Genomic DNA, 23,262 nt, shown 5'->3' with positions numbered 1-23,262 from the left:
TCAGTACAGATTCTTCATTGATAGTAAATAAATAGTTTACACATGGTCTATGAATACAAAGTTTGCGGATGTGGGTTTACCACATTGTGCAAATACATTAATATTCATTTTTTGAAAGCATTTTTGTTTTGGCTTGCTCTTTGATTCATTAGGGAAACCACTAGTTTCTGTAATAAAACTTTGTTTTAAATCAGTTTATTGGCAACTTTATCTCAAAAATGGCAAAATAACAAGCCTAACTGATTCTCAACCCTATACTGAGCTATAAATAGTTCAAGATGTAATACGAACATTGTGTTTAAAATAGTATTCTTTTTTTGGCCATTTTGGTGCACTGGAACAAGATGTCGTATAATCACTATGTAATTGTAAACGTAGCCTATTTAAATGTAGCAAGATAAGCACTTATTAAAATGTGTGTTTTCCGCTCCTCTGAGGACTGTGAATCCCATTTTGACACTCTTTAGCTCTTTTGGTGTCCACCAACTACAATGATAAACCATCTGCCCCTTTAGCTGTTTAATGCTCTTCTGTTTCTTTCTACTTTGACATTGCCACCTCCACCTTATTGCATTGATGACATACTCAACAAGAGCTGTAAGCTAACATTTTAGCTGGTAGAAGTTGAAGTCATTTGACTACTTCATGTTTTGTTCAGTACTTCAATCTAAGAAGATAGTACTGTCTTTTTGTGTTCCACCATCACTGACTCTATATATACATAAACTAGGTTAAACAATGCAGCAGCCCCTTCTTTCTCAGACAGAAACATTAAAAGACAGCACAGGGGCCTCAGAACAGGCTGAGTCCTGCCTCCAGAAAAGCCAAAAAGCTTTCCAACAAACTCAGTCCTGGTCGGGGAGAGCCGGCTGGAGTGGCCCTCGTTTATCAAGTACTCAGTTCCTGCAGACAGAGCACAGAGGAGCCAGCGTGTTTACACCACAGCTCAGCAAGGCCCTCAGGACTGAACAGATGAAGATGCTCACACATACTCATTTACATATCCTCACATGCACTTACTCAAACTGTGTCGAGCCCGAGCATTCAGCTGTCTTTTCAGCAAGGAATACAATTTACATTTATAATGGGGTGCACTGATATCTTGTCTTGTCTATTTTGACTACACATTGAAGACATTACTATAGAAAAAAAACTACACTATCAGTGGTTGTTGTCAGTGCCAGGTGATAACATCTTTATCGAGGCTGCTGCACCATCTTGTGGATATTCTTTGTATTGCAGTACAATCCTGAACCATCCAATTCGAACACTGGACGGTATAGTGATGTTACAGAGTCATTCATTGGTCAACTGCCCCTGTACGTGTGTTTTCTCGAACTTTGACCTGACAGAGATCAATGCTCTGATTGGCCTGGCAGACCCGTCTCGTTTTCTATTGGTTAATCCGCTCACGCCCAATTTACATCCTCCCATATCCAATTTGAAGGTGAAGTCCTCTGCCGTCCCGTTACTTTTCACGGTAACCGTTTGTTTTGTTGTCGCCACAGTCTCTCGGTAAAATACAGCACCATGTCGGTGTTTAGTGAGGTCGCTTTAGCAGCCCCTGTAGCTGTCTTCAAGCTATCACAGGATTTCAACAACGACCAATTTCCCAACAAGGTGAATCTTGGAGTAGGAGGTAAATTATTATGTAACTATACTTCTATAAAACAGTGACATCGTTTGCCATAACTATCTCCAGCCGGTTAATGTAAGGTGGTGATAGGAGGAATCAGGATTCAGGAATCACAACCATTCTATGACCTGTTTATTATATCCATGTTTATATGATGGTGGCCACATGCTGTATTTTGATAAAAGTTGCTAAATGATGATGCCTGTATGGTTTTAAAATAGTGACACATATTCTAAATGCTGTTACTATTCCAAAACTGTGACTCTCTAATACAGTATCGGAAAAGGTTTATTCATTTTAAATATAGATTATATAATAGATGTATTGCTCTGACGGCATACATCATGTATGCAGTGGCGTAAAGTAAGTGCATTTACTCAAGTCAAGGTACTTGTAGGCTAGTTGAGTGTTTACATGTTACTACCCCTACTCCACTACAATTCAGAGGGTAAATAGTGTACTTTCACTCCACTACATTTATTTGATAGTTATAGTTCCCCTGACAGATTTTTTATTTTTTATGCAAAGTATAAATCAACTATAGCCTACATTATGATGAATTTCAGGTTATTCTACCCAGCAGTATACATAGTAATTCAATTTAGCTTCATCTTTACTGACTACAATATTAAATAAATATGCTTTATCGTAGTGTCTCTAAAATGTCTGTTCCGGTGTGACATTACGGCCATGGGAGAAATTATAATGACATTATTTAATATTTTATTTTTACTGTCACTGGTTTGTGGAGATAACTTGTGAATCAGAGTAAATACAACTGATTGACCATGTTAGCTGCTGTTCAGTCATTCTACTCTAACTATACTGAAAGCAGCTTTATTGATAATGTATCCTTGTTATGTAAAAGTGTGACATAGTGGAATCATTTGTGCCTGTCCTCTTTGGTTTCCTCTTTGCTTTTCGATCTTGCTGCAGCTCTGATTGGATTACTGTTCCCTGTTGCTAGCTATACTCGCATGAGTTTACATATCTATGGCTTAGTCCTGCTTCTCTCCTGAAGCAAGCAAATGGCACATTTTAGACTTCAGTACAACTGTTTTTAGTGTTAATCTTATTAAAAGCAGTAATCCTTGCTGCTTACATTGCTAAGGACATGTGTGAGAAGCATTGTTTGGCTCTGTTCTGGCAGTGTGTAATGTGTTCTGCAGGACGAGGCTGCCTGAGTCCTGTGATTAGGACCGGAGGCTGAGGCCTTATAATCCCCTCTCTATGTAACACACAGATGGTCATCCGCTACTGGGCAGCTGGGAAATGTAGGCCACACTATGTTTAGTGTGTTAAACGTCACTAGACCTGAAACAAGTATTACATTAATTGATCAATTCAATGATGGAAAAGGAAATCTGCAATCTTTTGATTAGATAACATTAGATACACTTTTTTGATCCCTAATTGGAAGTTGTTTAGATAATCCAATATAATATACCAATTGCATAGGTAATTATTATTATAATTATTATAATGACATTTTTAAAAAAAAGTGAGGATTTGCTTCCTCTTCTTATAATAAACTAAATATATCTGGGTTAATGAAGACGTTAAATTAGATTTCAGAAACTCTCTGATCTGCATTTTCTTGCATTTAATAGACAAAATAAACATGCCTTTCATGCCAGTGGGAGAAAATAAAATAAAAAACTCCCATATAATGATATTAAGCCTGACACTTGTTTTTGAGTTGCAAAGCAAGTTGAAGGTCTCTCTTCTGAAGATAACAAGGCTATTGTATAGTTCAGTCCTTATCAGGTGTTGACGGAGTTCAGCTCACTAAAGCAAACAGAGAGATGAAAGTGCATGTCTGCTTTCCAGAGTTAGTGTTACACTCTTGTTATTTGAGCCAGGAAGATTGTCCTGCCTCAAACTCATTATTGTTCCTATCTAAAATCTTTAGGCAATACATCAAGGCCTCACTGTTTTCTTTCTTGCAGCCTACCGGACAGACGAGGGAAAGCCATGGGTTTTGCCGGTGGTGAAAAAGGTTGAAAAGGTTATTGTGCACGATGACAGTCTTAACCATGAGTACCTGCCCATCCTGGGCCTGCCTGAATTCAGATCCTCAGCCTCTAAGATCGCACTGGGAGAAGACAGTCCTGCCATCCAGGAGAAAAGGGTTTGTATAGAGAAAGGCGGCACTATCTTATTTTAAATATATTTACGTATAAACTGACTGTCTGTTTCTTTTTGCCAGGTTGGGGCTGTCCAGTGTCTGGGTGGCACAGGGGCTCTGAAGATGGGTGCAGAATTTCTCAGGCGTTTCTACAATGGAAACAACAACACCAAAACACCCGTCTATGTGTCCTCACCTACCTGGGGTATGCACGCACACACACACACACACACACACACACACACACACACACACACACACACACACACACACACACACACACACACACACACACACACACACACACACACACACACACACACACACCATGTATACATCACTTCAGGGGACTTTACATTGACTTACATGCAGTTCCTGGAGACTTATCCTAACCTTAACCATAACCAACACATGCCTAACCCTAACCCTTACCCTTAACCTTACTCTTACCCTAATCCTAAACCTAACCAAGTCTTCACCCTAAAATGAATGATTCCCCTCATGGGGACCTCCAATTTGTCCCCATAAGGGAAGCCAGTCCCCCACACGTGACTATGTAAACAGATTTAGGTCCCCACAAGTATAGTAATGCTAGACCACACACATACACACACACACACACCACACACACACACACACATCACACACACAACACACACCACACACACACACACACACACACACACACACACACACACACACACACACACACACACACACACACACACACACACACACACAATCAAACAGGGGAGTCAATAGAGTTCAGATGAACATGGGAAGTCCTCATTCATTCTTTCATTTGTATTGACATATAAACAATACAATTAGAACACTGGTGAAATCATTTTTTCTCTCCATTTCAGAAAATCACAATGCTGTTTTTGCCAATGCTGGCTTTGATGATGTCCGTCCATACAAGTACTGGGATGCAGCAAATAGGGGCCTTGATTTGGCTGGTTTCCTTGGAGACCTGGAGGTGAGCAGTGTGCAAAAGGATTTCTTGTTCTATTTCAGTTCAGCCATGAGTCATTTTATTAGGAGTTTAAATCACTTCTTCTTATTTCCCACAGAGTTGTCCAGCACACTCTATCTTTGTCCTGCATGCCTGTGCGCACAACCCAACTGGCACAGACCCGACACAGGAGCAATGGCAGCTGATCGCAGAAGTTATGATGGTATTATACACACACACCACACACACACACACACACACACACACACACACACACACACACACACACACACACACACACAACACACACACACACACACACACACAAACACAACCAATACTGTGTCTCTACGGCTGTCCTTTTTGTACACGTTTGTCAATGCTGAACATTTATTACAGTATGATAATTGCTTGACCTTCTTTCTTTCCAGAGGAGGCAGCTGTTTGTGTTCTTCGACTCGGCTTATCAGGGTTTCGCCTCAGGCAATCTGGATAAAGATGCCTGGGCGGTCCGCTACTTTGTCTCCATGGGCTTTGAAATGTTCTGCGCTCAGTCTTTCTCCAAGAACTTTGGCCTCTACAGTGAGTGACCCCTGTGTTCCTTAAGTTGTACATTGCTTGCTTTCAAGAGAGCGATAAAGAGTGATAGTCTTTGTGCTGTTACTAATCACAATAACAGTCACAAAGTGCTTTATATAGCAACATGTTTACAGTGGAATTAAGGATAAGAGCCCAATTTAGATTGTGTTATCATACCTCACAGCTCTCTTACTTTCAAACATGACAAAATATTGTACATGATCGACACAGCTTAATGTTCTCGTTTACTATGATAAAAGCACAGTGGGTGTTGTCAATGTTGAAAGTTGTAGAAACAAGGGGGGTGGGTTTAAGTTATATAAGTATCACATTGCTTATCTTTTAAGATTCTTAATCAATTCACAGCTTTAAAAACCTGTTTCAATCATTTGCCTCTACCTTTAGACCAAGTCAATTTTGTGTATTGTTGCAGTTAGTTCTATAGGAGTCTGCAAAGTGGACTTGTTGAGTAAATCCTGAAATTCGCAACCCTATATAATTAATTGAAAATCATTTAGAAGTCAAATTGTGACCCCAAGAATCACGATCAAATGTGTGACATGTGTGTGCAAACAGATGAGCGTGTGGGCAACCTGACCATCGTTGCTCGTGATGCAGACAACCTGAAGCGAGTGCTGTCCCAGATGGAGAAGATTGTGAGGACCACCTGGTCCAACCCACCCTCTCAGGGGGCTCGCATTGTTGCCGTCACTCTTACCTCACCTGAGCTCTTCAGTGAATGGTCCGTACAAAATACCAAAGCACTGTATCAGGTATAACGGTTATAATAATGTATTATTTTGATATAGAGTTGTTTTTTACATTTGTTTGAGTGTAGGAAGGACAATGTGAAGACCATGGCTGACAGGGTCCTGTTGATGAGGGCTCAGCTGAAAGCTAAGCTCCAAGCTCTGGGGACAGCAGGCACCTGGGATCACATCACAGAGCAGATCGGCATGTTCAGCTTCACAGGCCTCAACCGTGAGTAAACATTGTTTCAGTTCGGAACATGTTAAGATCACAAACACTTTTATCATCGGTACATAAAAAAACAACATGTAGAGTGACCAAACTTATCCCGAATGTATCTCCTTTTTGCAAAACTCAAAAGAGCTTGCATTATATCATTTTTTTGATTAACACACATATCTTTACAGGCTCTGCAAAGTGTCACATTATTAATCAATGAATAATTAAATGTGGTTATTTCCTGCAGCCAAACAAGTGGAGTACATGGTGAAGGAGAGACACATCTACCTGATGGCCAGTGGGCGCATCAACATGTGCGGTTTGACCTCCAAGAACATAGACTACGTGGCAGAGTCCATCCATGAGACTGTCACCAATGTCCAGTAAAAGACTACACTACCCACAGTTCTTAGTACTTCCTCCATTCTGACCTCAAGTCACCTGATTACAGGGAAAGTATTTACTTTCTAGCTGATTTCTTAGGGCGATCATACATTCTCATTTGCACAAATATACAGACAGCCCTCACCTTTCTATAGTGTTTGTGCTAAGCTATTTCAACACACAATTGGGACTTATTCCGTTTATTATTTGTCCACTAGTTGTCTTTATGTTTCCTACTTATAATAAGTATTTCAGTGTATGCGTCACCACTCACCTTTTGAGAAGGTTGGTACATCTGTGTGACAATTATCTCAGCAGTGCTGACTCAACTTCTTGTTTAATGTCATACTGCTATGATTCATTAATTCTAAGTGTTGATAACGCATTTCCAATTGTATTTAACCTGCCGTTATTAGCCTGTGTGATTACAGTTAAGAGCACCTACCAAACTGACTAAATGTGTTCAATTAGACAAACAAATTATAGTAAATGTATTTATGTTCTCTATCATGAGTGAAGAGGTACGTTTAATGATGCCGCATGAACAAGAGAAGAGTGTTCTCAGGAAGATATCTTGAGCAATGTAATTTATTAATTAAACTGTACATCGCCGAAAGGGGTTGTACTAATTACCTAAATTATAATCCGTATTTTTGAAGTGTTTTATTTGTAGTTTCTGCTCAGTTAGCACAATGGCACTGAATTATCTTAACAGGTTTTGAGAGTCATCCCTGGTTTGGGCTCACAGCTGAAGGTTGTGAGGCTTCTGGTTAAATCAGGCACCTGCAGGTTTAATGTTAAGTTTGCACAGCGACTGCCTGTTTGTATCAATAGTGCACTATTATGTAAGACCCTCATGTCAGTGGCAAAAACACACTAATGATCAACCAGTTTGCTATCGTATCACTGTGCACAGTACAGCAATAAAGCAGTCCTATTGTTTAGCAATTGAAGCAAAACATACTTTCCAATGAGATGAATGAGTTAATCTAATAAAGAACTATAACTCTTATGTTTGTTTTGTCACATATGTTGGAATTGATTTAATGATAATGTTTGTATAAACGCAACGGCCTTTAGAAACCCATGTGAGAGGTCTTAGAAAAATCGAATGCAGGTAACACACTCCATATTCGAAAACAAAGAAGAGTACACAAGAATAATATTTCAGTCCATTTATTAATTATTTGAAATCCCTTTTGTCGAACATTATGGTATGTCTTCTCATGTATTTTGGTCACTTTTTTTTTTTAGAAATAGAGATTTTTACATTAGAAAATGTATCTTTGCCTTTTTTTAAGTAAAGTATATAATTCTTCACAAATATAAATCAGTGTTAAACAACTGCAAAATCTCTGTGAGCATTCAGCTGAGACACTTTCTGATTCACACAAATCCTCTTTCACTGAGTCAGTCTGTCGGATCAAATGACTTCCTATTGGATGTTCAGCGTGCAAAGAGGGGTCGATGTGAATAGCTTAGCAGTGCAGTTCCCTTTGTACTCATAAAGCCTTGTGTGTGTGTCAGTGTGTTTGACGGGAGGTGGTGGCTTGACGTCAGTGTGCGTCATATTGCTTGCCTCTTTCATATCTCTGTCTTGTTCTTGCGTACCTGCCAATATTTCACAACGCAGAGCAGCTTAGTGCAGTCTGAGCTGCAGCTGCTACTGGCATTTTGAAAAGGATCAAATCATTATTTCATTATTGCAGTAATAGATGATTTCTAGAAAGATGGCTTGATTTTTTTTCCTTCAACAAGCAGCGTTGTATGGTTTCCCCCATTAAAACTGCAGACTTCTATTATCTCAAAGATCTTAGTATTACTGCAGATCTTCCTTTGCATGCATCCCTTTGCTTAAGCATGCATATGGAAAAACAGGGCTTTCTACAGGGGATAGTTCTACAGTAAAAGCAGCATTAACAAACATGCAGGTAGCAACTACTCTTTCCTCGAGAATACTCATAACATCCATTTGGATCCCTAACCGCAAACCCCCCTACCCCTAGCTTATTTTTAATTGGTGTATGCTGTTAAAGTGAGATGAACTGTACATAGAGGATTGGCTAATGGTAGCTAATGGTAAGAGTTGATCACCACTACTTGTTCTGAATGCAAGAAACAATAGGCTGATTATTTGAAAGACGGTGGTTACAGTACATCTAGAGAGAAGGGAACGTTTTAAAGGGAGAACAGACAGTATGTAGGGCACATGCAATAATGTGTGATGTTGAAGCCATTTACAGTATGTTGGATAACTTATATATATATTGCTATCTTCCAATTACTTTTGGTAATTCTAAAACTTTTTATATAAAAATTGGGTAATAAATGGTTTTATTTCAAGCTCAGGTCTTTTTCAAAATTGCGCATACCCCTTTGAACTTGCTCAGAGGTCAGTGTATACAATAATTCAAGCTGATTTATGGCTTTTTTCATAATTGTGTTCTTAAAATCTGGCATAAAAATGGTGCTCTTGTCTTGTGGCTGTTTCTTCATAGCCGATGGCTAGTGTGTCTGGTATTGTTGGCAGTATGTGGCACCCTTATGGCAACATTAGGAAAGTTCCCTGTGCAAATAACTTCATCAGTATGTGGGAACTTCCTCATAATAACAAATAAATAATAAAAACTCTTGTATTAATTGTTTGATCAAGTAAAGCTGGCTCAGATATTACATTAGGACCTTGTGAGGCTCCATATTGAGAGATCTGGTGGAGACCATATGGCTTAAATGAGATGATAAAATTGTCACATTATGGGTAAAGCTACCATAGAAATATCTTCTCGGTTTACTACTTGAAAACCTTGATAAAGTCCAGTGTAAGGCTGGAAAAATCCAATAGTATATTTATTCGATTTTTCCAAAAGTAATATTATATTAAAGTTTTTTTTACAGATCTGTTCCACTTATTATAATGTTAAGGGTGTGGAGTCAGGCAGTGGTAGGACCATGTGTGAGTGGGGTCCTGAGTGTTTCTACATCTCATGAGATGGCTCAGTTGTTCAGGAGCACAGAGGGAGTCTATGAGAGGTTGGTTGTTCAGTAATGAAAACCCAATGAGTGAGTGATAAAGAGGAAGAAGCTTCATCCCTCTTCCTCAGCGTCACTGTGCTAGCTCGTCACTGGTGGTTGCTCTGAACCTTCCTCCAAACAGTTTTCTCCATCCCGAGACTTTTTCCTCCTCTTGTTACCTAGAAACAGGAGGAACCAAGGTCATTGCTTGATAAACACCTTCCTTTAACTGTAGTTTCATCCATTATATCTTGCTTTCCTTATCTTTACATTTGCTATATATTGATTGTTTTTAAACAAACTCATATTTGCCGTTAACTTAAATAACGTCAGCTGCATCAGGCAGCGCAGATACTGCCTTGATGAGTCATATCTAGACCAACAGATGCATCCGGAGAATCTGCTCTGCTAAAAAAGGTTGGAGCGAGGGACACGACACATCACCTGTTGCTAAGATACACCACTTTGTCTGAAAGAGAAGTTTGGGCACATCTGACGGTGAGTGTGTGTGTGTGTGCTCTTCCATCGATGTTGGTGACAAATGTCTTACTCACTCAATTTACGCAATAGCTTCTTCCCAATGTTCTCCTCCGAGCTGGACAGAGACAGAGAGCTGATGAAGGGAGAGGCAAAGGGCGGGGACTCTATAGGCACGTCTGAAAGAGAGGATGAGGATAAAGAGGGGATACAGCAGGAATGACAGACAGAGCAGATTGACTAGAACAATTCCCCAGACCTACAATGATATGAACAGTTTACAGCCTAGACGTTAAAATATAAAAACTGCATTGTTAGGAAAACTGGTTTAGAGTAAGCAGACTGTGATAACAAGGAGGAAACGCGTTCTTCTGTAATAAAACTATTTTAATCTGACATGCTAAAATTAAGTGTAGTAGTGAAGAAGAAGTACGGTAAGTAGTCATAAACTCAGCAATGTGACTCTGTAATGTTGGTATAATGTAGTATAATATTACCTTGCATAAGCAAATATAATTAAATAATTAAAGCTGTAGCAGCTAATGAGAAATTAATGTGTTGCATGTGGATTAAACTTTCATTTGGAAAAGGGAGAAGGTGCTATATCTTCATTAGAATGTTTCAGAATTATTTATGAGGCTAAATTGCACTGCCTTAAAGGGATATTTCACTATTTTTCATAAAAAATGAGTAACGAATTGTCTATGCAACTTTTTTTTAACCGTTTCAGTCAATGTAATATCTCTATCGGCCTGCCTATGATTAAAATAAAAAAAATAAAAACTTGTGTACATTTGAAAAGGAACTAGCTACTAGTCATTTTTGAGTTTTAACTGAGACTGAAGAGATTCAGTTTTCTGAGCTTGTCTCCTCCAGGTCAGGATCCATGCAGCAGCACTCACCATTCTCTCCATACGTTTCCGGCCGATCCTCGTGGATGTAGGGAATCTCGTCCAAGCGGAGGAACACGGTATCATTTGGACTCCTCTGCCCGTCAGATTTGCTGCCTGTAAAGATAATTGGACCAATCAGCCTTCAATGTACTACAGGTATCCAAATAACAGCAGCTGGTTTCTAGCTCTGCCTGTAGAGGGAGGTAGAGAACTTGCTATGTATCAGTCGTTGTGTTAATGCAGATCCAACTCAAAGTGAGCTACAGCCAGTGGAGGAGATTTAATTGGTGAAATAAGATTGAACATAAAACCTGGCTGTTTATAACTGGATGCTGCTGCTTTATTGACAACCAACAGAGCCATCTGTGCAGTGTTTTTTTTTAATGACACAACACCAAGACACACAAACTGGGTGGCGTGTTGCTCAGTGTGAGACAGATGGTATACAGGAAATCCTTTAAGCTTTGAAACCAGTACAGATTGGTTGATGCCACGTTTGCACCCAGTTGTGAATGAGTCATTATCAACATATGTAATTCATTATTTACTGATGTTAAAATTATAAAAAGTAATAATTAAACCTACTATTTTGACAATATGCTGTGTGTAGCATTTAAGCTAATTTTCATAAATTAAATCAGATATTTTGGGTTTTTTAAAATGTCTGTGGGGCTTTTTTACAGAATGTATCATCATTCGACACGCCAGTCAACACATTATTAATTTTCAGGTTGCCCCTGACCCGTCAGAGTATCCCACATTTAAGTGAATCATGTATTGCTCCTGTCAGGCAGGTGTTTGGCTCCTAGCCCACACATCACTCCAATCAGTGTGATAGATCCCCTGAACCTCCTTTTTTCTCCTCTTCAAAAGAAAACACTACCACTCCAATGAATCCTGACCTTCATCTTGAGCTTTATTGAGCTCAATCTTCATTTACATTTCAGAGCTCTGGTGTTTCTTTTATCCAGAGTGATGGCAATGTTGGGTACTAAAAGATTGCATCCCACACATTGAAATGTGAAGGATATAAGAAGTGGAAGCTAAAATGGAAATTAGCATTTGAGTAGCAATTTTCATTCTTGCGTCAAACAACCTCTAAAATAGCATTGAAACATAAAAAGGATAATTAATAGAGAAAGTAAATGAATTTTGGGTGAAATTGACCCAACACTAATGAAACATTTTCAAGATTCAAATCGTACAAGAGTGTACTTACGAACAATTCGGTTCCTCGCATTGAGCTGGGAGGTGTTGCGAAGGCCACCGTGGGGATGGAGATGTGCAAGGCGGGCCAGCCCCAGCCGAGTGTGTGTGTGTGTGAGGGGGAGGGCAATGCTGTGTGAGCGGACCTCTGGGACCGCAGGCCTCCCTTTAGCATCAGGATCCAGGGGGTCTGGAGTCTGAGGGGAGCTGTTCCATCCTGGTGGCTGTGAGGGCGTTCTGGTAGTGGTTCCTGGTGATCTGTGGGGAACAAAAATCTAGTTTTAGCTTCAGTGGCGGGAGGAAACATGGACTGTAATGCAGAAAGGGGAGGAGAGGTGAAACGAGAGGGCATAACCACCATTTATTCATGGTTGAAAAGGAGCTCAATTATCCCCAGTGATTAAAGGAGAGAGGGTGTGTGGAGGGGCGAGCGAGAGACAGGATGTCTGTGTTCAGTCAGAATCAGGGATTAGGACATTTCAAAGGCACACACTGCATCAGAGGAAGAGTTTCTGGGTTAAAAGTGCAGTTCCTTGCTTTTGCTCCAAATGTTTTACTTTAACTGTGCAGGAAATGATACATTTGATTGAGATTATAATACCAGCAATTGATGTTTTTTTTTTGTTTCTGTTTTGTGTGCGTGTAGCTGTTCATGTTTGTAACCTTGATGATCTGCAGGTCTGTTAGCTGCCGGACTGAGTAGTCTGGCAAGTAGACCCCCCCTCCTGTAGTGAGCTGACCCGCACTGCCTCCACTCAGCAGTGATTCTGAGTGGTTCAGACCACTGCCCCGGGAACTATATCTCCGACCTGAAAAGGACAAGAGGGCTGCTTTTAGTTATGCGTTTCAAACATACGTCATCGCTATTACAGTAGGTTAAAAAAAACAAACAGTGAGGTCAAAGGGTACAAAAACAGTTAACACGCCAACAATCCTATAAATCCTCCTTCATTCATTATCTATAGTCTTTTTTTCTTTATATACTTTAAGGTGCCTTTTTTTTAGTGGGCTTAATGTTTACTTTTAAATAAAGCTATAAGAAAGCAGGGGAAATGTTGGCAGCAACTAAAGACCTCCAAAGAAAATATATTTTAAAAGATGATGTGTGGTGTGAGACATAAAAGTACTTTGTGTGCAGTTGTGACAGGTCCTTTTTATTTGCTTATATTATTCTCTTTGAGCTGAGCACTGCCTAGCTGAGTGGCATAACATGCTGTCAGAGAGCGAGAGAGAGAGCAAGTACTTCTTCAGCTGCTTAAGAGAACATTTCAGCTTTGTAATGCCCTTGAAGGGAATTTTCTAAAATGTAATGGGGTCTTCCAAATTGTTTTAAGCTCACCCTGAACATCACACATGGAAAACATGCAAAACAACCACAGCAAGAAACAGAGGGAGAGCGATTGGGAGACAGGCTTTCTGCGGGTTCTGCAGTCTTAGCAGGATTTCATATAATCCTGTGCAGGTCATGTCCTTCCACTGGGAAATTCTCTGAAATCACTTCTTTTAATTACTTACTTCCCACGGCTGCTGCTGCTGCTGCTGCTCTTACAGGCTGACGCTATACAGATAAGAAGCTGGGTGGGATTTAAGACTACAAAAACATGTCCAGCCCTGCATTAGTTCTATGATTATTATTCTTGAACTGTCATTACTACCAGTCTCATGGTAATATTGCTCTGTATTGCTTGATTTGTACTCACCAATAGGCAGGGGCATGATGACTGCTGGCATGCCATAATGTGAAAAAGCTCCATTTTCAAAGTGAAGAGCCTCCTTTCCGATTTCTACCTCCACCCGTCCCTGTAAGATCCACACAACAATTGACATACATTAGCATGATGCTCATGGTAGGACATTGATTACTCATGTAATGGAGCCTCCCACACAGGAAATGAACACTGTAATTATAACATCCAGATACGGAGTGATTATTGCTGTGTTTCATAATTCTTCTGCAACATCTGAATTAGTATTATTATCTGGCATAGAGATGGTGATATTTACCTGCAGAACGAGGACAAAGTAGTCCACAGGTTTGTTTCTCGTGAAGAGGTAGTGTTGAGGAGCGTGTTTGTTCTTGGGGTTGAACTTGAGTTCCTGCACAATGCTGGGATGTTTGATGAGACGCAGCAAGATCTTGTCTGACAGGTGACATGGCCTAAAAGGCTCCACCTCTATAAGATAGATGCATATACACACACACACACACACACACACACACACACACACACACACACACACACACACACACACACACACACACACACACACACACACACACACACACATACACACACCACCACACACACACACACACACACACACACACATACACACACACACACACACACACACACACACACACACAAAAAAGAACATCAGGTTCCCAGTCACCTTGTCCTCAGTTTATCCTACAATCCACTGTGGGCACCCACGAATACTCGGCATACACTGCATGCACACATCCTGAAACACATGTACGCTGTTACCTGTTGCCAGGAAGCGGTGTGTTGCGAGCAGCAGCTGGGGTGAGATCTTCACCTTCAGCTCATTTTCTGCCAGTTTGAAAATGGAGAAATCCTGTGGTTTCCTCTCCTGGTGGGACACTCGCCTTTTGGTCCGATTATCAGCTATAATTAGAATCAGAATCAAGTTTATTGCCTGGTAGGTTTACACATACTGTACAAGGAATTTCCTTTGGCATCTGGTGGTGTGAACATAAACAATCAAAAAATACAAGTTGCAAAGTAGGTAAAAATAAATAAATATATAAAATAAATAAATAAAAAATAAGTATTTTTACAAAACAATTTAGCATAGAAAAGGATGCTAAAGACAAGTATGTACACCAAATGTAAATGTATATACAAATAACCTTAAAAGCTAAAAAACACACTTAGGACAATGAGTATATCATTATGGCAAACTAAAGTGTATTATATTTTAAAGTGGAGGGCTGTGCAGACATGTGCAAAAAGCAGACAGATTGCAAATCCTTAAATGCACGGTATGCAGTTCAGATTTCACATTGTTTTATATACTCTATAAATAGATGAAATGAAATGTGTCACTCATTCACTCGTTAAGTTTGCCTAACACTGTAGTTATGCTTTACAGTATACAGTATTCTTGCTGGCACTACAAGGAATGAGAAGCTACTTTAAATTGCCCCTGACCTCATTAGTTGATGCCACTAAGAAACGCTACAAATATATTAGTTGGATTATCTATCCCCAGCTGCAGATTGCTTGATATTATCCAGCATTCATTGATGAATTGACTTATTCTCAGCAGAAGCCAGAAGCATTACATGCATTATATCGCATTAAATACATCGTAGCTGTAGCAGGAACAGCTGGTGCAATGAAGCCTGAGGTGCAACGTCTGGAGAGTTGAGCTCCCCTGTTCTAAATATACACACACATCATTATGCACAAGGGGAAACACAGAAGAAAGGAGTTTATGAAGTGCATCCCTGACTGTTTTACACACTCTGCATGTAATTAAAATGGCAGCGCACATAAAAATGTCATGGTCAGAAGTTATTCTCCCAAATGTTGGTTAGTAAACTTCAGTGAGTAAAATGAAAGCACCGATCTGATTAGAAATATAATGAGGGGAGTTTGGCATTTGACTTCCTTTCTGTGGAGAGCCTTGCGAGCCAATTAAAGATGAGCGGATTAAAGAGATTATCTGTGGGACTGGGCCATTTACTCTCATTATTTAATTATGCAGCAGCGCGGAGCTGTGAGCAGCAGGGGAGACAACTTGGGATCAATAGTTTAATAAGAAGCAGGATATAGGGTGGAAAGGAAATGTCAATGTCCTTTAAAAGCTACCTTTTAATAACCCATCAAATGGTAAGATAGTGCATTAGTTGTTGAAGCATTTTCATATGATATTGCAGACCACACAGCTGAATAAACTCTGTCAGTGGTTTTGACAAACTGAGGGAAAATCTATTCCATGTGGGAGCTGGAAATATAATGAAATGGATTCACAGCTAATGTAACAGTGACCCAGAGATTCACAATCAGCGTGTTTTATGCTTCATACGTACTAAACAGGTCTGTCTCATCCACAATCTCAGACTTGATGATCTCCTCTATGACGTCCTCCAGGGTGACGATGCCCATCACTTCATAGAAGGGGTCTCCTTCACCTTCGCTGTTCACCCTCTGCACCACGGACAGGTGGGACTTCCCTGCATTGGTCAAAAGAGAAACGAGGTGAGTTCAAATGTTTTCACAACGTAAATTCAAACTAGCGGCTACTGGATAAAAAACATCACAAGCCTCCAACCGGATGTGGGCAGTCAAGAGGAAAATGAATACTAGAGCTGAGAGGCCATACATATGGGTACATCTATTTTTAGTATTAAATTATTCCAATGTCAGGAATTCACTTGTGTGTGAGTGTGAGACTAGAAGAAAGTGGGCTTTGGGGGATTATTCTGGAGACAGTTTGACAGTTTGGAAGACTTGGGCCCCTTACGTAAACACAGATTATGCAATCAGTCTGGGGATGCCTGCGTCTGCTGACTAAACTGCCCATGCCTCTGCCACCCCCTGTAAACACACACCAACATACACACACGTTACACATCCATGAGCGGACCCAGCGCTCCCTCTCAGGCAGAGTTAGGCTGAACGTGACAAGCCTGCCAGATACAATGACACAGCTCGCCAACAGCATCTCCAGTCAACGAGTCAATAAAACCGATGTGACAAGAAGTTAAAGGTGCCATCACACTCCAACATCACCAGGGGAGAAGAACAAATTAACATGAACACGTCAACCATCACACTATTAGTTGTTGTATAAGATAATATAAAACTATTATAATGCTCAATGTATTTAACGTTTTCATCATGACCGTCACTGTCACTATTCTTCTTACGTCAAATAAGTTATCTAACCGAGTGTATGACGTCACTACACAGATTTCAACAATCTCCAACCTTACTTTGAACTAAATCAGTGGCTCATAGTAGACGGGACGATTTAGGTGGGATCACTGCCAGGGGATAAAATAGATCAAACGCTTTAATCCACTGCAACAAGACCAACAATAACCTGATTGACCGACATGCAGCCATCTCCAAACATGAAACTCTGGCTGAGATGACGCGGATGTACTCAGGGCTAAGGTCAACTTGTCTGAAAAGCTCAGGTGACTCAGTGAAGTGGATTTGCCATCAGCTGCTGATGTGCCTGGGCACTGCATTACATCATTCACATGTTACATAATACTCCAACAGAACGACACACACACATTCACCAGACTCACACACGCAGACACAATGCCCGTGGCTAGCATGGATGTCCCTTTTGCGAATGTTTCTGCTCCGGCAGTTTCCCAGGCTCCTCCAGTCTCTATGTTGTTTGAGATCATAATGCTTAATATGTTAGCATACAATTGTGCACTTGCTGTCTGGCATTCTGCAAACATTACACAAACAATACTATGTATGGAAATGATATTATTTATATTTATTCAGCTTTTTTTATCATGTTTCGAACACATGCACACACAACAGTTTACGCATTAATTTAGCTGATAGCAACTACAATGGCTGCCTATGATTTGTTGTGTGTTCACCTATATTTATTTTGTGCATTGTTTAGCAAGGTAAATGGTTTCTTTAGTCGATTTGTATGCAGTGGTAAAAGGTTCTCAATACATTTGCTAAAATGCTGCTCTTAAATCAAATGTTGGGTACTACTACGCTTCTACTCCACTTCAGTTTGAATGAATACCATTTGGTTGAATACATTCTGTCCGGATAAAGATTTTACCTTCAAAACATCTGATCAGCTTATCAAATGTGAAACATAGTGTTATTGATTAAGCTGTCAAACAGTGTACTAAGTAGTTACAATGAGCACCTTAACTACATCAATGCATTCGTATGTAATATCAAATTGCATTATACCGACAGGGGCCAATCTGCACTACTTTGATACTTAAATGACATTTTCTGGCTTATACTGACAATTCACAAAGTAGTACTTTGCTTTAAACATTGTTTTATGGCTTTATGGTTTTATTGTTTCAGTTATGTATTCTTCTTTCTCTGTCTCTCTATGCACCACTTATACCAGCGCAAATTCCTGTAAACCTACTTGGTAATAAAACTGATTCTTGCCTTGCTGTCGCTACTTTGCATTACCTGAAACATATTAAAATATTAATAGCAGATTTTGGGTTGCTCATAAAAGCATTGCTTGCCATATAAAGGTTAATATTTTACACTGTAGAGCACATTCGCAGTCATCCCTTACATTTCTTTCATTACTGCTGACATTTCCGTCCTTTCCTCTAACACAAACCTCACCCCAGCCCCCCAGCCTCCTCAGTGGGATGCCCCCACTGCTCCCAGCCAGGCTTCCTGACAGCAGGAGCCATTAATCCCTGAGAGAAAAGTAGGAAGGAGTCAAGAGGGGTCAAAGAAAAGGTTGGAGATGAATTTTTCATGGTTGCTCGGCAGGTTTGGAAGGCGAGGACCCACAGAGAGAAGGAAGCTTCAAAGTCACCGCGGGCTGACAGTTCGGAGCGCACAAACATTTTAAAGGTGAAGCCTGCTTTCACCTTTGAGCCTAACCTTATCTATAAATAACAGACAATATGGCAACACACAGGGTCAGGCAGGGGCCCATGGATCACTTGTGTCAGACTGAAGCTATCCTTCCTAATCCTGAGAAAAATAAAGATGTAGACCTCCTGGCCTGTAAGTGGCAATCTAATTTATGATCCTGCCAAAGTCACCACAGTGTCACCTTTCACTTTCTCATTTGACAACTGCTGCCTCTGCACTCCAACCCACATCTATTGAGCTCTCTTTGTCAATGAAGCAGATTTACATCTTAATCCTCCCCCCCAACATAAGCCAATGTCAGTGAAGTCCTTACATAACAGTCGTCCCTGTAGCCTGTCATATGTCTCTATTTTACCTTGTGACAGAATCAGTGGGACAGTTTAAGCTATCTGCAGCAGGGCATCGGTACATAATCATATTCAACGTTATCATCGAGACTGGATGAGGAAAGGTGGCACACTTGGTAAACGGATGCTATCAGCATGTGTATGAGGGACTGCAATACTGTGAAAGCACTCGCTAAAGAGTCTTATCAGACAAAAGATGTGTGAGTCAGAGGAATAGACATGATATTCATTGCCTCTACTGACATTTGAGCAAGCTGGCCCAGTTGCTTGATTCCTTTTTGAAATTAAAGTGTATATTTGATAACTGATACACATGGCATAGTATATAAAGAGGAAGCCAGCATGAGGGTTGGGGCACTACATAAATTCTTAAGATAAACCCATTCTGGTCTTTGGCAGCCTCTAACTCCTGGCTGACCCAAACTCACTGTGTGACACTGTATCAGATTTCACATATGGCTCTCACTGTTCTGGGGATCAAAAGGATTCTCTGGCAGGCCCACTGTGAGCCGATGATGTGATGTATACATTGATTTCTGCACTGAAAACATAGTATTTAAGTGCACACTCACTTCAAAAGACATCTAACTCCTAGGTGGCAGGAGGCAACCTTGAGACTGTTCCAAAACCAACATATGGCGCCTCACACACTCATAACTGACTGCTTGGCCAAAAGTTATAAGTTCTTGACTTGTAAAAACAAAGGACACGCCTCCCTCCTGCAGAGCACTTCTGAGGCCTGACCTCTGAAATGATTTAAAGTGGAGTTACCTCTCTTAAATTCCTCCAGCATCACATCCAACTTGGTGTCATTGAACACGCTGTGCATGGGATGCTTGTAAAACTGAGTGATCGTTTTTAGGGGAGTGCAATCGTCAGGATCCACGAAGGCCAAGTCTTTCACAAACAGGATGTCCACTATGTTGGACTTCTCGTTCTCGTAGACCGGGATCCGGGTGAAGCCGCTCTGCATCACGTCCGACATGGTGCAGAAGTCCAGGACGGCGTCCGAGGACAGCATGTAGCAGTCAGAGAGTGGGGTCAGCACGTCCTCTACGGTTTTGTTCCTCAGCTCCAGGGCCCCCTGGATGATGTTCAGCTCCTCTTTAACCAGGTCGTGGTACGGATCTGTGACGCGCAGCATGGCCACCAACTTCTCCCTGGTGTAAAAGTTGCTGATCTCTTGGTGCAGCATGATGTCCAGGATCTTGGAGACTGGATATGCGATGGGGAAAAACACCAGCATCAGCAGGCGGGTCGCGCAGAGGGTCTTTGAGGCGATGGCGAGACTGTGCCTTGACGCCAGGGAGTGAGGTAAAATCTCTCCAAAGAAGAATATTCCCAAAGTGCATGAGGCTGTTGAGAGAGCAGTCAATCCTAAAATCTGGCACATCCACACCACAAAGCATGTATTTGTAAGCACGTTTCCCAACACTACGGTGCAAAGGATGTAGTTTCCATGTTTACGCACTGACTCTATCTTCCGTGCATATTTCTGCTCCTTCTCTGTGCCACTATTCTGCAGGACCCTCAGCTCCACGGGGTCCAGAGCCAGCATGCTGATGTTCAACCCGCTGCAGAGGGCAGACAGTCCTATCAAGAGCACCGAAACACCCGCCTGGAGCCAAACATCTGCCTCCGGAGGTCTCTCCACCACCGCCAACCAGAAGTCTTTGGTGGTGAAATGTTCCCATTTCACTCCATCAAATGCGCACATGGAGTAGTATTTGATGAGCTCGCCTCTGCGCAGGTCTTTTGCGAGCAGCTCTACCAAAACTGAGTTGTGACTTGATGTGGATCTGAAAGAGCCCAGCAACTCGATGTCCGAGCTCCGGGCATCCTCGTCCTCGCACGGATTCCCTCTGGACCTGTCATTCTCCGTGTCCCCACTGTCCCCCCCTGCTTCCTCTATAAACGCGATCCACGGAGCGGCAGGAGCAGCGTCAGGTCTTCCGCTGATGTTCAGGTGGTTGGGATGCTCCGTAGCAGGGGCTGCGGAGTAGTACACCCTCAGTATGAAGCGGGTCCCCTCGATCGCCCTCAGTATCCCATCCTGGACGGACAGCTCCCCGCTCTGGGTGTCCTCCGGCCGGACACCGAGCAGCGCTGCTGTGGGGGCCGGCAGAGAGGAGAGGGTGACGGTGAGGAAGAGGAGAGAGAGCCGGCGCGGATGCAGGATGCAGCCGAGAGCATCCGCAGCATCCGCAGCCATCATGCTGAATGAACTACAGAAGGACATGGGAGAACTGGGTCACGTGGTCTGCGGATGGGATACGAGCAGCTGGGTGGCCATATCCATGCAGAGGAGCATGGGCACGTTACAGGGAGAGAGAGAGAGAGGAGTCCTTAAATACACATGACAAACCGTGACGTAGGCATGTCTTATTTGCTTTCTGCTACTTTCTAAAAATAGACAGCAGGAAATGCCCAGCCATGTATAATTAATATAATACACACGAGACCCACAGTTGTAGAATCCGCTTCAGACAAAAATACAACACATTTCCACAAATAGTAAGGCAACAATCAAACTATGATAAGGAAATTATTAAAGGCTCACCCAAATCTGTTTTTAGATGACATGAAATATCGCAGTGTGGACCGGAATGCTTTTTCGTTTTTGTTTCTTTACTGTTTTAGTGTGTCCACTAGATGGCAGTATTATCCCCTATTTCATTGCAGTCTATTCTGAAAGGTAACTGAAGCTTTCAGACTAATGTTAATACACGGGGTATTGTGCCTGGATTTATTTCATAAAATATCGGTTTTGGCTTCGGAATCCCCATCCCTTAACTTGATACAATAATCCCTCAACCGATTTTAAAGAGATACATTTTGAACCTGCACTTTTAAAATAACATACAACTTTTATATCCCAAGGAATGTATTATTCATAAAGATATTAAGGACTGCCATGGGTGAAGCGGGGTTGTTAATATTAAGAAAAGAAAATAAGTGGAAACGATTTAGGAGATTTGGTTATTTATCACACATTGATGAGCTGCTATTGTGAAGCCATTTACAGGTGACCACAGCCTGCGGGATTTACGAGTTAGGAAACTGAAGGTGAGAACAGAGCGCTGCCAAGTCTTAAACACGTACACTCTGCTCTCCATCAGCCACACATCCACCATAACATCAGGAGAAAACAGGCTTTGCCCACTAGAACAAAAACATTACGGCTACTTTAAACCCGTCTTTCCTGCACTTCTCATCTAAATGCAAAACAATTACCTAGGCCTATACGTAACACTATATTCCAATGTAAACATTTCAGGTAACTTTCAGGCAGAATCCTGTACGTTAGTTAATTATTTGTTAATCAAAACTATTTGAAAAACTTGGCCACAGAATGTATTCTTTATAAATTAATAAAAGGTTAATTTTCTCTTGTGAGATATTTAAAATGTTGACAATGGCAGATATTATATGTTGAGCATTGTAATAACAAAAAGAGGCATGCCAAAGACAATTGTCAAAATACAATAGCAAAGTTCTCTGTGAAAAATAACAAATTAGCCTACCCGAAATACGCTTGAGTCCTCTTAACCCTAAAACAAAGTCTAATCCAATTAAAAACAAATACTCAATGTAATCAAAAGAAACAATGACCTTTTTTTCTGAGCACAAGGTTTTGAAGTTTATATAAAATAGAACCAAATGGGGCAAAAGCTCTCCTTCAGATCGACTAATACTATATGTTTTGCCTATAAATCCAAATCCACTTTCTAATACAAACTTATAATTTAGCTTTCCAAATAACTGGTTTGGGCCATTGGGGTTGGACGTGTTTTCCAACTGAACATGTCTCATTAGACGGTTTTTGTTCAATACAATAATTGTATTCAAAACAGTAAGCCACGTTCAGAACTACTTATCTCTTATCTTATCTTATGTATTTTCTGTTTTACAAGTCCTTAAAATATGCGAGTCAGCTAAGTTGTTGGAAGGATCCTGTACTGCTTTTATTTATTTTCAATCTGATCCTCAGATCTGTCCAAATAATAATAATAAATAATTATGTGTGTGAGTGTGTGCGTGTGTGTGTGTGTGTGTGTGTGTGTGTGTGTGTGTGTG

The 23,262-nt window shown here is 40.9% G+C and overlaps 2 protein-coding genes across 2 annotated transcripts; one reads left to right on the top strand and one right to left on the bottom strand.

Annotated features, from left to right (window-relative positions):
* Positions 1–1,443: 1,443 nt before the first annotated feature.
* On the top strand, positions 1,444–7,663 carry got1 (glutamic-oxaloacetic transaminase 1, soluble). The gene is made up of 9 exons (XM_034203786.1): positions 1,444–1,639; positions 3,586–3,767; positions 3,846–3,969; positions 4,631–4,743; positions 4,838–4,942; positions 5,151–5,301; positions 5,875–6,040; positions 6,137–6,279; positions 6,515–7,663. The coding sequence occupies exons 1-9, from the start codon at positions 1,531–1,533 to the stop codon at positions 6,652–6,654; spliced, it is 1,233 nt and encodes a 410-aa protein (XP_034059677.1). The 5' UTR covers positions 1,444–1,530; the 3' UTR covers positions 6,655–7,663.
* Positions 7,664–7,811: 148 nt separating this feature from the next.
* LOC117538167 (metal transporter CNNM1) lies at positions 7,812–21,429 on the bottom strand. Its single transcript, XM_034203720.1, is given in 11 exon segments — positions 7,812–9,842; positions 10,218–10,319; positions 11,043–11,147; positions 12,253–12,448; positions 12,450–12,497; positions 12,903–13,048; positions 13,940–14,039; positions 14,244–14,413; positions 14,729–14,869; positions 16,300–16,443; positions 19,957–21,429. Coding segments are annotated over 11 exon segments (2,700 nt in total). The 5' UTR covers positions 21,425–21,429; the 3' UTR covers positions 7,812–9,762.
* Positions 21,430–23,262: the final 1,833 nt, after the last annotated feature.

The sequence above is a fragment of the Gymnodraco acuticeps genome, unplaced genomic scaffold (genome assembly GCF_902827175.1).
Source record: "Gymnodraco acuticeps unplaced genomic scaffold, fGymAcu1.1, whole genome shotgun sequence".
Lineage (NCBI taxonomy): Eukaryota > Metazoa > Chordata > Actinopteri > Perciformes > Bathydraconidae > Gymnodraco > Gymnodraco acuticeps.
Note: the sequence above shows the minus strand (reverse complement) of the source record. Positions and strands in the feature narration are given on the sequence as shown.